At 42.6% G+C, this 14,334-nt stretch overlaps 1 protein-coding gene across 1 annotated transcript; it reads right to left on the bottom strand.

Annotated features, from left to right (window-relative positions):
* Positions 1 to 1,516: 1,516 nt before the first annotated feature.
* On the bottom strand, positions 1,517 to 9,388 carry LOC143291093 (protein FAM8A1-like). Its single transcript, XM_076600714.1, has 5 exons — positions 8,560 to 9,388; positions 7,023 to 7,143; positions 6,348 to 6,474; positions 4,757 to 4,908; positions 1,517 to 3,818 (listed from the first exon to the last, which is right to left on the bottom strand). Exons 1-5 carry the CDS (start codon positions 8,924 to 8,926, stop codon positions 3,677 to 3,679), a joined length of 909 nt encoding a protein of 302 aa, XP_076456829.1. The 5' UTR covers positions 8,927 to 9,388; the 3' UTR covers positions 1,517 to 3,676.
* Between the last annotated feature and the right edge of the window lie 4,946 nt (positions 9,389 to 14,334).

The following is a 14,334-nucleotide window of genomic DNA, read 5'->3' as shown; positions in this document are numbered from 1 at the left end:
AAAGGCAAATGACCACAGTATCATACTCATCACAGGAAGAAATGCAAAACAATGCAGGTCATCAATGAAAAGTGTTTTATTTTTTTAATTTCTTGTCTTACCCGTGGATGTGAAGTGTGCTTGTACTGATGTAAAAGCTTGCTGGAATAAAGGAATATGTTTGGGGCTTTACAATACAGATTTACTTACACCAAGTAGTTTGGGGGCTTTATGATATGAATGTTTCACACCTTGACACAACAGTGACTTATTGATAACATGAAATATGTAAACATTACAACATAGGCATATTTATAAATAAATACACTGTATTAAATCCAGTCTTACAAGTAAACACAGCACCTACATTCTGCACTTATTTTTTACATTTTGAACAAGCACTACTAAAATTGGTAAACAAAATCTGTCGTACAGGACTAGAGTTTGAAGAGACCTGACCACACAGTTGGATCATAGCCTTCACCACAAACCATCTACACTGTCATCTTCAGATGACCCTTGCTGTACGCTGGGCCATACACAACATCCAGTGAAATGAATCGACAGAGATCACCCACCGTTCAAGTTGTACTAGTTTTATCCTTCCTCCTCCACGTATTGAACATGTTAACTCTCTCCATACGAACGGCGACAGAGATGACGTTAACAGCGTTTCACCCCAGTTACCATCATCAAAATGTTGCAAGCGGAAGGCTCTTATACTGAAGAGGTGAATGTCGACAAAGAATACCACAATTCTGACGACGGAAGCTAAAGGTTGGGTCATTCAGACACCCACTGGACATCCGAGGGGTCTGTGTAGAGGAGAAGAGAGGACTGGCCGTACTGAGTGAGTTAATACTCAACACCACACTGTCATACTGAATCATTTTCAGTGTTACACTCAAGATACAGTGAAGCACAAGCATGTGTGCACACAAACATACACTCAAACAGTTTCTTTTTTTTTCTTTTTTTTTTTTGCACCCTTCTTGTATTCTGCCTATCTATCACTGTTCTTTTCAACTGGGACTCAGCAAAAGCTGTCCTCGATCCTGGCTGTCAGTTCACTGGAACGGTCAAACAGGCAGACCCATTCAGACTGAAAAACCTAGGAAGAAGACAAGCCTCCTTCTATTTCTTGGGCTGAGACTCCCCAGGTCACTCGCATGCATGACCGGGCATTTTCGTGCATGATCGACTTGACCCCTCCCATGTAAGCAGTCTGATCCATTTTCTAGGGGGGGGTGCATGCCAGGTAGGTTCTTGTTTCCATAACCAACCGAACCCTGACAGGCATTACAGGATCTTTAATGTGTGTGTTTGATCTGCATGTGTGCACACATGAAGGGGGCTCAGACGCTATTTATTTATTTTATTTTATTTTTTTACAAAAAATTATATTATTATTGTTTATTTAGTTAGTTATTTAGTTAGTTATTTAGCTAGTTATTTATTTATTTTATTTTATTTTGTATGCTTATAGTTGACTTCATCAAGTTTGTGCGCCTTATACATATTATTATTAGTAGTAGTAGTGTTTTTTTTTCTTTTCTCAAGGCCTGACTAAGCGCGTTGGGTTACGCTGCTGGTCAGGCACCTGCTTGGCAGATGTGGTGTAGCGTATATGGATCTGTCCGAACGCAGTGACGCCTCCTTGAGCTACTGAAACTGAAACTGACCTGGGAGATGGGGGGAAAAAACCTCCACCCTTTACCCACCAGGCACCATGCCTGGGATTCAAACTTGGGACCCTCAGATTGAAAGTCCAACGCTTTAACCGCTCGTCTGTTGCACACTGGTCAGGTAGACAAGTGAGTTAGAGACCTGGGCAGTCAGGGAATGGACAGTGACAGACACTCTCAGTACGCCCTACATCGTTATAATGCTGAACCAGGATCACATTTCCGATAAAGACTGCCAGAGGAAGGAGAACCAGTTCTTGCGAAACCAAGCAACTCGTACAGAAGAGGCTGCGTGAGATGAAGAACACCTGGTGGGAGAGAAAGTCCAAAGAGCTTCAGTCCGCTGCTGATGCTCACGACATGAAGACCTTCCATGATGGTCTCCGAGCTGTGTATGGGCCGAGAGTCACAGGATCAACCCCTGTCCGAGCCTTGGACCAGACCACCCTCCTGACAGACAAGAAAGACATCCTTGCCCGCTGGGCAGAGCACTTCAACACACTCCTCAACAGGGACTCGTCCGTATCTACCTACCAATCTGTGATGGGAAAAAACCTCCACCCTTTACCCACCAAGCGCCATGCCTGGGATTCAAACTTGGGACCTACAGATTGAAAGTCCAACGCTTTAACCGCTCGTCTGTTGCACACTGGTCAGGTAGACAAGTGAGTTAGAGACCTGGGCAGTCAGGGAATGGACAGCGACAGACACTCTCAGTACGCCCTACATCGTTATAATGCTGAACCTGTTCACAGATTGTTATAACACAAACACTTGAATAAACAATCTTATCCAACATCGTGATGTTGATCAAACTGTTTGGCCCAATGACACAATTGTATGCAAACTATGGATAAACTGTCTTGCCTACACTGTGATAGTGCAAAACTTTTGGATAACTGTCTTGCCCTATATTGTGATAAAGTAAACCACTGGATAAACTGTCTTGCTCTATATTGTGATAATGTAAACCTTTGGATAAACTGTCTTGCCTTATGTTGTAATAGTGTAAAACTTGGGATAAACTGTCTTGCCCTTTATTGTAATAGTGTAAAACTTGGGATAAACTGTCTTGCCCTTTATTGTAATAGTGTAAAACTTGGGATAAACTGTCTTGCCCTTTATTGTAATAGTGTAAAACGTGGAATAAACTGTCTTGCCCTTTATTGTGATAGTGTAAACCATTGGATAAACTGTCTTGCCCTTTACTGTGACAGTGTAAACCATTGGATAAACTGTCTTGCCCTTTATTGTAATAGTGTAAAACTTGGGATAAATTGTCTTGCCCTATATTGTGACAGTGTAAAACATGGTATAAATTGTCTAGCCCTGTACTATAATGGAATTAAAACCTTTGGAAAAAAAAAAGTCATTTTGATCTTCACTAAAATCAGTGTAAACATTCCTTGGGCTTTGTTGTTGTTGCTTACTTTTGCATGAAAAACTAAAAAGATATATTCTTCAGCGACTCAAGTACATTGATCAGTCAGAAATGCTACAACTGAAAATGCAGGTCTGCAAACCCACACACACACACACACACACACACACACACACACAGAGCCAAAACGCACACAGATGCTCACACCACACACACATACATCATGACCCAAACCTAACCATCAAATAATAACAATGGTACAGAGATCAATACGAAGCAATGAGACCTCTCCGAACATGTCACCACCAAAAGAAAGGAATTCCACTGAATTTTGCGCAAGCCATATAAAAAGCAACATAAACACCAGCCAACAAAAACAACAGTCATAAATTAAATAAAAACTTCATACTGTCCAAGATCACACACTACCATAATTCTTCACATTCACACCTTCAGCGTTTTCTGTTTATATACATTTTTTTTCTTTTATCCACGTATCACAAGATGATAAATGTCAAATAAAACCATCGAAGACTGTCAGCACATTACCTCCATCCTCTGTTTTTCTCACCATACACCGAAAAACATACGGACTGGTTAAATAACACAGGAACGAAAAAAGGTAATCCTTTCACAACTCTTCCGTCTCCACAACGATGGTGTTGGCTAAGACGTCGTAGGCGGCACGGTTGTGCTTGAAGAGAAAGATGGTCAGACACGCCGGGAAGAAGAAGGCGATGGTGAAGTTTTTGATGGCGGAGCGAACAAAGGCACTGCAGAAAGAGAGAGAGAGAGGGGAGGGAGGGAGGGAACCCCAGTCAGTGACCAATGCACAGACGGGCGCAATAGCCGAGTGGTTACAAGCGCTGGACTGTCAACCTGAGGGTCCCGGGTTCGAATCACGGTGACGGCGCCTGGTGGGTAAAGGGTGGAGATTTTTACGATCTCCCAGGTCAACATATGTGCAGACCTGCTTAGTGCCTGAACTCCCTTCGTGTGTATATGCAAGCAGAAGATCAAATACGCACGTTAAAGATCCTGTAATCCATGTCAGCGTTCGGAGGGTTATGGAAACAAGAACATACCCAGCATGCACACCCCTGAAAACGGGGTATGGCTGCCTACATGGCGGGGTAAAAACGGTCATACACGTAAAAGCCCACTCGTGTGCATACGAGTGAACGCAGAAGAAGAAGAAGACCAATGCACAACCATGCTGTGAATGTCAAATAGCTGAATAAGTGTTTGTTATTTACACAGCATTATTCAATACATACAACAACCCCCAACCCCCCCCCCCTCCCCCCCGCCACCCACCCCTGATCCTCCCCCCCCCCCCCCTCACCCAAAGAAAAAGCTGCCTCAGTTCCAAGCAGCTACTGTTCTTCACAAAATCAGCTGGATGTGAAACCATTTGTGAATGCAAAAAAAAAGAGAGAAAAGATACAGATATATATATATATATGTCTATATATATCTATCTCTCTATACACACACACACACACACACACACATATATATACATCTCTCTCTCTCTCTCTATATATATATATATATATACACACACAGAGATAACACACACACACACACACACACACACACACACACACTCTCTTACACTCACATACTACATCACACCTACACACACATCACCCCACACACATGCACACACACACCCCCCACCTGCCCCCCCACCCCCCATCCACCTCACCTGAACCAGCCAATGTTGGAGGCTGGAGCCACCAGAACTCTGTTGTTGCCCAGGTCCTGCAGGTCAGTGCAGGTCACCACCCTCAGCCCCATCAGTCGTTTGCCGGGCGTCGCCCCACCCACCACCCCGATCCCCCGACGTAGACACAGCGTCTGAAAGTGTGAAACGCACAAGGGTGGGAGCATTTTCCCCACTGTACACATTTCTGTCTTGGACTTTTTGCTGGTGTGGTGTGTATGTGTGTGATGTGTGCGTGCGCGTATGTGTGTTGTGTGCGTGCGTGCATGCCTGCGTGTGTGTGTGCATGTGTATGTGTGTGTGTGTGTGTGTGTGTGTGTGTGTTTGTGTGTGTGTGCATGTGTGTGTGTGTGTGTGTGACTGAGACCTGATTGAATGATACAGGAAATGAATGATGAGCACCAAGTGGCAGCTCTAAACCAGCCGCTGTGGCGAAGCGGTTAGCGCTGAGGACACAGGTTTGAATCCCAGCAGAGGTGGGTTTTTCGGCCCCCATCTGGCTCCTACCCAGAGTTGAGTGTTATATGAGCTTAAATGGGGAGACTGGGACCACACAGTCGAGTGTCATCCACTTCACGGATGCATCTTTGGGTGTATTGCTCTAATTACCTGACCAACACTGTAAGTGTCTGTATCTCTAGGGCCTGGTTGATGCTGGGATATCATTATGAAAGGAAACGTAGAGTACAGCCTTGTCATGAAGTCCCAAACCAAACTGGACCTCCATAGCAACATCGTCATCATCATCGTCCTCCTCCTCCTTCACCATTACCAATATTAACAAAAATGTCCCTAAGTCTGTGGCCTTTCATGCCCTGCTGTCATGTGACCTCAGTTTCGATACCCCTCCACTTCCATGCTTGGGGTGAGTCCTGTCAATGCTTTCAGTGTCGGCAAATTCATGGGGGGCTGTAGTTTGAGGGACGTGGCAGCAGTCTCCACTCTGGGAGGGACACTCACTCAGTCTGGCTCCGTGATTAAGCCATTATGGTCATCAGTAAGGGCCTTAATAGTAGGTGGTGTCCTAAGTACGTTATATCAGAACAGGCACCACTGACCACCACCAAAGTGACAAAGCAGCAGTGCAGGGTCTCCACGGTGTGTGGCCTCCTGGCGACCTAACATCGATGGTTCCCTGTGGACTGCCGGCTCTGGGACTGCGACAGATGAACCTGGGGTGTGGCTGTGTATGGGGGTCTCGGAACGAGCGGCATGGGAGTAATGCCACTGAAACGGCGCAAGATGATGGAGCAGCAAAAAAAAAAAAAAAGAAAAAAAAGAAAAAAAAGTGAGCTCTAACCAGACAGTGAGCCTGTTGTGCGAGTGACTCTCGCGTTTGTAAAGCCCTCAGAGCTTGGTCTCTGACCCAGGACAAGTACCACATACCTCCATATCATCATACACTTATATCAAAGAAGCAAAAAACACTTAGATCATCAATCGAATACATACTTTTTACTTTACAGATATGACTGCAGTATAAAACATTTTTTACTTTCTTTAACTCTATGTTTTGATTCCCAATGCTCACCCCCCCACCTGAAAAAAAACAAACCGAACAACGCTTCCCAACCTCGAAAAATGTGATCAAAAGACGATTGACAATCTCCATGGCGATGACCTCAGAGGTGATGGCGAAAGCACGGTCATAATCAATGTCTTCCAGGTTATCCAGTATATCGTAGTCCAGAATGTCATCCCTGGCACGCAGAGAAAGACAGTGAAACATCCTTGAGAGACAGGTTCAGTAAATTAATATTTGCATGGAAAAGCAAAAAAAAAAAAAGCAAAAAAAAAAAAAGCAAGAAATCAAGTTTTTATTTCTACCTTCTGAATGCAGCACTTATGCCTTCAAGCCAACAGGGATTATGCACTGAAACCTCACAGCAGATTTTACACAGATCAGCAAATGTAGTAATCAATGCTAACAAATGCTGATTACTAAATTAGCATCAGGAGTAGCCGCATTGTTTTTCTGTCATGGAGAAACGGGAGTATCATTCTGTATCCATGTCTATATCTATTGATAGATACACAGACAGACAGATAGACAGATATATTAGATACAGATAAAACTCTCTGCAATAATATCTATGGTAAACTATCTCTGGAATCCATCTAGCTCTCACACACTGCACACATTCTCCGTTCCACTTCCAGTTCAATAAAAACATTCAGTTCAGTAACAACATTCAATTAAAACGAATAACAACAAAAATCAAATCCCTCGTATCTCAAAAGCACCAACATGAAGCCCAGCTCTCGCATGAAGACGACAGTGATGACAAGTTTGATGTAGAAGAGGATGGTGAAGTCAATCAACTCTGCTGACACTCGCTTCCAGAAGGTGGGCGTTCGGCACTCCACTCCTGCTCCAGCCACAAACGACAAAATTTTAATGTCTATTAGTATGTATAGAATGTATGAAGTACAAGTTCTCTCCCAATATAATTGCTTCCTGCACAGGTTTCTATCCACAACCCCCCAGCTCAGACTCCATAGCCATGTATACATGTGAGTCCACACCAAACAAGAACGAGAAGATGGCGTCATCAGACACAATAGACTACCAAGGACAGTATACGTTTAAGCAATGAATAGAAGACATCATATGAGTTATGACTGTTACATAACTTAAATTTACATCTAACCACTTTCTTATTAAGTGAATTTGACAAATACTGATTTTTGGCTTAGAGACGGTTGTCACAGTGAATCACATAACAAGAAAAGGGCATAATATATCATAATTATAATTTAATTCTGCATAAAACTGTGTGTAGTTTTCACAAAATTGTCTAAATCAAATCATAGATAAGAAGACTGCATCAAAATTCAAGCCAACTGCCCATCAAGATGCAAAGAAACAAACATTGCACTTAGCTTCCTGAAAGCATGTCTGAAACAATGAAAAAGAAAAATACAACTCAGAAAGTTCTTTTAATTAATCTGATTGTTTAAAACAGTGTAGAATTCTTTTAACCTTAAATAATAACAAAAACATCAAAAAATGATCATTATATAATTTATAATAATGACTATAAATAAATGAGTAGTCCTGAAAACCTAAGAAAGTGACATTATCTAACAACGGTGATCATCAGTCCAGAAACATACTGAAATAGCTTTTTTAGTGTGTGGCTCAAAATACAACTGCCGATAATACCAAGAAAATTTGTCCTGTCAATGTAAACACTCAGAAAGTTCCAACAATAGCATAAACTGTATCATCAACCATCATACAAGAATTCCATGTCAGGCATTATTTCTGATCATTTGCATGGCTGTTAAGTTCCAAATGTTTGTCCACATATAATATGCAAAGACAGTCTGAGACTTGAATTGATATCAACATGCACACCACTGGTTTGCAACCTATTTCATTTAGATCAGCATGCAGATCATAGTTCCGTTGCCTAGTGAGGAAAACAGTTTGTTTCATAAAATCTATTACTTCAGAACTGTCTGCTTTATCTCAGTGAACTTAGTCTGAATGTTAATAAATTCAATTGCTGAGCACAAAATGTTTGTATCACATCATTAGCTAATGACCTGTTGTTGTTTTTTGTATGGTGTGGTGTCATGTCACTGTGTGTGACTGTGTGTGTGTGTGTGTGTGTGTGTGTGTGTGTGTGTGTGTGTGTGTGTGCAAGTGTACGCCATTTGCGTGTTCGAATGAGAGCAGACCGGTAAGTGTGAGTGATCAGTGATAACATGCTGATGATTCCACTTTTCCAGGTTAAATAAGATAATGATGACAATTTATATTCATGAGCAAACCTCACCTGGGAATCTGTGAGAAGCTGGGACGTGTCCATTCACCTGCGTCTGTCCCTGGGGAGCTCTGTTCGGAGCTGGACGAGTTGCTGGCTGCTGACGGCTCTGTCCACTTGTCCCTGATGGGCTCCCTGGAAACGAATTGGGCTGGAAGCAAACAGGCGGACAGAACGTCAGGAACTGCTGCATCGTCGTCAACGTGTAATATTGCCACAGCCAAGGTCGCAGCACCTGAGCATATTCCCTGGCATTTCTGTACTGAAAAGGCGCAGAGGGAGGGTGATGTAGATCAGCTGGAACGCTCGAACTCTCTTCTGAACCAGATGTTTTTGTAGATGGTCCTCGTCTTCGAGCCTCATCCATAGTAGTCGCCATTTTGATGCAACTGGATAAACTGCAGAGAAGCAGACGACAAAAGAGTTGTCTCCCTTGCACTGTTTCTGCTTCTTCAACCTGCGCGTTTGGCTTCGACTTACCTGGTTGTTCCAAACCTTATTCTCAGGTCACAGTAAGTCTTTGAGGTCAACTCATTTTGAAAAGGTTTCGTTTCCTTTCGACCTCCTCCTCTACCTCACTTCCCGTCCGTCAGATATTAAGACAATGGTCTGATGTGGTAAAGAAGAAAAAATGGAACTTCTGACCACCGCGTATTTTGCACATGCAGACATTCGGTACTCTTCCAAGGGAAACTGATACTATAATCATATACTTCCCTGTGTGTTCCAAGTGATGACGATCAGTGTTCAGTTGAAGTGGACTCGGAACACCAAGAGCAAGCCGATACGCCGTGACTGCAGTCTGTGCTCTGCATTTTGTTTTTCGGAAGGTATTTAGGTGCACAGACAAAAATCCTGGTGAAAATGGCCAGATTTATATGTACTTTTGCCGTTGGGAGCAAATTAATTCAACAACACTGATGACTTGGTAGCTCCCAAAGCCTTAACGCACAGAACTGGGAAAGTCATGTTCGAAGACTATGACCATCAGAACGGCAGCCGAGGAGGCAACTGTAGTGTCCCAACTATCTGAGCTTAGAATTTCATGAGGCAGTAGTGGATCTTGCCCAAGTTAGTTCCCCACTCTTTCGGCTAAGACGGCTATAGGACATTGAGTCGGCATTTGGGATGGCTTCCAAAGACCAACTAGCCCCCAGTGAAGGCTGCAGCACCAAGAGCCAGTGCTGTTTTGCCTCCTAGTTTGAAAGTAATTGTCTTTCTCAAAAGACTAAGTTGTAGGTAAATTCCCGTTGCAGTGGGGAAACCATTAATCGTACTGTTCTCACTTTGCCGTTGGCCCAACTGTAGGCGTTCAGCCGGTAAAGACATGAAGACCCCGATGCAGCAACTCTGTCAGGAGGGTCCCTTTGACACACCGAGCAACGCAGCATGTCCTTTTCCATGGAAAATTATTAGGGTTCAGGAGAAAACATATTTTTGCAACAACTGCAGAAAAGAGAAGAACAGGAAGAAGGATGAGGAGGAGGAGAAAAAGAAGAAGAAAAACTTTCATGTTTTCAAGGATTTAGACCATGTCTTGCCTCTTTACTATACACCCCATAGAGTTATGGGCAATGTTTTCAATAATACTCACCTGCTCATTTTCTCTTTTTTTCTTCTTTCCAATAACCTAGCCCATGTATTTTCTGTTTACTATACACTCCACACAATGATGGGCAGTAGTTTCACTGATATTCGTATGCTTCTTCTTCTTCTTCTGGGGTGGAGGGTGCGTCTTGGCCAAACGTTTTTTGTTTGTTTGCTTCAGTGTTTTTTTTCGGGTGGGAATACGTCAAGGCCAAGCGGCCGGCATGTGTCTGTGCCTTCAAAATGATTTAATTATCATGCTTGACTGATGATGGTTCTCATGATAATTATCATATTCCATACCACCCTCCCCCCTCCCCCAACCTACATCACATGAAGGGGAGGGGGGGTACACTGAAGAAGACGAGGGAGTTGGCCAGGGTGAGTTAGCCTCCGAATACATTAAGTCTGAGGCCTGCCCATCATTATAATTGTCTCGAGCTCACGTGTTGTTGATGTGACTGACGTCAGAAGATCTCCTATCGTCACGCCACGGTTCGCTCAGTGGCAGCAGTGACGGATGAATGCTCGGTCACGCGCAAGGTGTCACAGAAACAATACACCAGTGAGTGACGATGACCTGCTATAGCGTGTATTTACGATGCAGAACACGCCCGGGCGCGAGCGCATTGTGCGGGGACACACACACACACACACACACACACACACACACACACACACACACACACACACACACCAACAAACGCGCGCGCGCGCGCACACACACACACACACACTCAGTTTATTTTCCGCCCCCAACGATGTTACGTTCGCGGCACTGTCGGGAAAAACAAAGTGTCACAAGGAAACCTGACAAAACTAGCCTGCTGACGCCATCCATTCGTACTAAACAAACGTAAACACTGAACTAAATAATTGTTAAATTACCCGCGTTGTGACAGAACCTCACTACAGTCCACTTCAGCGCTCAATTGTGTATTATTGTTATTATTATTATCATTATTATTAATATTATTATTGTTGTTGTTGTTGTTGTCGTAATTGTATTGTTATTATTCATCATTCTAATTATTCTTATTATTACTGTTATCATTATTACGGCCTTCTAATTTCTCAAGTTTATTCTTTTGTGGTTTTGTCTACTGAGTCAAGTTAACTACCCCAGTGTTCTGTCATGCCTCAGTTCTTCCTGTTAGTTCTTTACTTTTTCTTTGGGAATATCATGGAAATAACCGTTTTAAAACTATCATACCTTTTTTTTTTTAATGAGGAACGACACACACACACACACACACACATACTAGTGGTACGTTATGTAAGTATATCAAACACTCGTGAAACTTTTGGTCACAGTATTTCGCCTTGCAGCAGTTCAGTTGGCACCCAGACTCGGAGTGTATGACTTTCACAATTTACGTAAAACGCTGACCAGCCTCCGGAACATGGTCACCACTGATCTCTCACTGACTGAGTTCAGTTACTTATCTTCTACTTTCCCCAGTTAGTTCCTAGTCATCTCCCAGCATTTTCTCAGTTTCGGAGTCAGAGACTGATGAAAAAGAACAATAGAGAGACACTCAGACAGAGACGGAAAGAGAACGAACGAACCAACGAACGAACAAAACTTTTTTTTATTTTTTTAATATATATATTGATGGGAAAAGAAGAAGAAGAAGAAAATAAAGCACACATGATGGCTTGTTTTCATCCTGCCCTCATGAAAAGGGAGAATATAACCAAATACTCAATACAAAAGCATGACATGACATGAACATTTTCAATTGTCACACACACACACACACACACACACACAACACACACACACAAACACACACACTACACACACACACACACACACACACACACAACAAGAAAGAAAAGATGAACAACATAAGAACATGCACAAATAATACTGACTTAGATCAGAAGAGAAGAAGAAAGAAGAGACAGACAGACAGACAGACAGAGCCAGTGAAGGAGAGTGAGAAACAGAGAGACAGAGGGGGGAGGAGGGGGGGGGGGGGAAGGGAGAGGGATGATGGTAGAAGGGGAAGGGCCCGGGGGGCACCGGGGGGAGAGACTGAGGTAGTGCCGCCACCGTGAGGTACGTGTTGACAATTCAGTAATTATTACAGACTGTCAACACGGCGTGTGTGTGTGTGTGTATAATCATGGTAAACTAAAATAAGTCCTGTACGACGTCATCAATATTATTTCAGACACAGTCTTAGCCGGCGTCAGTCTGGGCCCCCCCCCTCCGTCACTGAACTGACGAACCAACACCCAACAGACAGTACAATTTTAGCCGAAGACGCCACGTCGCCGCATCCTACTGTACCCGCCGCCAATCTACGTATGTATATCGATCTCTGTCTCGTCTCGTGACGGAGGACTCTCAGTGACTAGAACGAACGTAACAGCTCCTGCATCAGTGGAAGACTGACCTACACATTATGCCGGAACCTTTCTTTCTTTCTTTGTTGCTTTCTTCTTGTTCTTGTTGTTGTTCTTCAGTCTTCTCCGGCCACGGCCTTCTTAATGATGATGATTACAGGGACAACAATAATGATCATTACTGAAACAGTAACTAGATGATGATGATGATGATAATGATATTAATAATGATGATGAAAATAATAAGAATAACTCAACAACGGAAAAAAGTAAATATGATGATGATGACAGTGATGGTAATAATAATAACTGATGATAATAACAGTGATAATGAAAATAATAAGAATAACGATAATAATAAGAATAACTTAACAACGGAAAAAAGTGAATGTGATGGTGATGATGATGATGATGATGATGTTGATGATGATGATAATAACAATGATAATGAAAGTAATAAGAATAACGATAATAATAAGAATAACTCATGAGGGAAAAAAGTAAATATGATGATGGTGATGATAATAATAACTGATGATAATAGCAATAATAATGAAAATAATAAGAATAACGATAATAATAAGAATAACTTAACAACGGAAAAAAGTGAATGTGATGATGATGATGATGATGATGTTCATGATGATGATGATGATGATGATGGGCATTTATCATCCTCTACCTCCGGTCCCTAGTGCAGGGGCTCAGAGCCGCGGCTAACAGTTGACATCAATACAGAGGTGAAAATGGTCACAAAAATTCACCATCGCTTCTTCTCATCTTCTTCTTCTTTTCAGTTCGGTCTTCTTTCGTCATCTTCTTTCTTTCTTTCTTTCTTCCTTCCTTCCTTTCTTTCTTTCTTTGCCTCAGTCTTCTTTCTTCTTCAGTCAGTCTTTTTCATCATCACTGATCATCACCATCACCATCATCATCAGTCATCATCATCATTAGTCATCATCATCATCATTAGTCATCGTCATCATTAGTCATCATCATCATCATGTTAGTCATCATCATCATCATTATTAGTCATCATCATCATCATTAGTCATCATCATCAGTCATCATCATCATCTTTACCGGTCATCATCATCATCTTTAGTCATCATCACCATCATCACCACCACCACCACCATCACCATCATCATCATCATCATATCCTTCTTATAAATTCAGTCTTACTATCCATGCAGGCATTTCTCGATTCAATTGTTTACGACTTGGATTTCAAGTTTCTCAGTGCTGCCATTGAATTCCGGATACGAAATTTATGTAATCCCATGCAGATGAATCAAAACGCATGTTTGTGGTGCCTACTGTACTGCATCCTTGTGTGTGTGTGTGTGTGTGTGTGTGTGTGTGTGTGTGTGTGTAAGACTGATTATTATTGTGTTGTTGATCAGTGGTAGAAAAACACCCGTTGTTGTGACTGCATATTATCACCCCTTGTTTTTGTTTTGTTTTAGCGTCTGTGCCACTATAATGATGTAAACTCATCCCGAATAAGAAAATAACGATTGATACACACCCCATTCTGATCAAAACACTCTCTAAAGTATCTCAAAAACACACACGGGGGTTGCTTCTAAAAATAGTAATTTATCAAACACGCGCGCCACAGCCGACCTCAACCACACTGACGAAAAGCGGGCGGACACGCCGCGGCGTGGTGTTGGCACACTTTTCAAATCAAAAACCGTTTTACAGTCTCCGAGTTTAATTTGTTTATCAGCTCAGTGCTGGAACAACAGTTACACAACCATCCCCCCCCTCCCCACCCCCACCCTAAGAGGACGGCTCCCCGTCTTTGTTTTGCAACGTTTTGCCGGTGAAACAGAAAACTCT

The sequence above is a fragment of the Babylonia areolata genome, chromosome 16 (genome assembly GCF_041734735.1).
Source record: "Babylonia areolata isolate BAREFJ2019XMU chromosome 16, ASM4173473v1, whole genome shotgun sequence".
Lineage (NCBI taxonomy): Eukaryota > Metazoa > Mollusca > Gastropoda > Neogastropoda > Buccinidae > Babylonia > Babylonia areolata.
The sequence above is the reverse complement of the archived record's forward strand: the minus strand, read 5'-3'. Positions and strand labels throughout refer to the sequence as shown.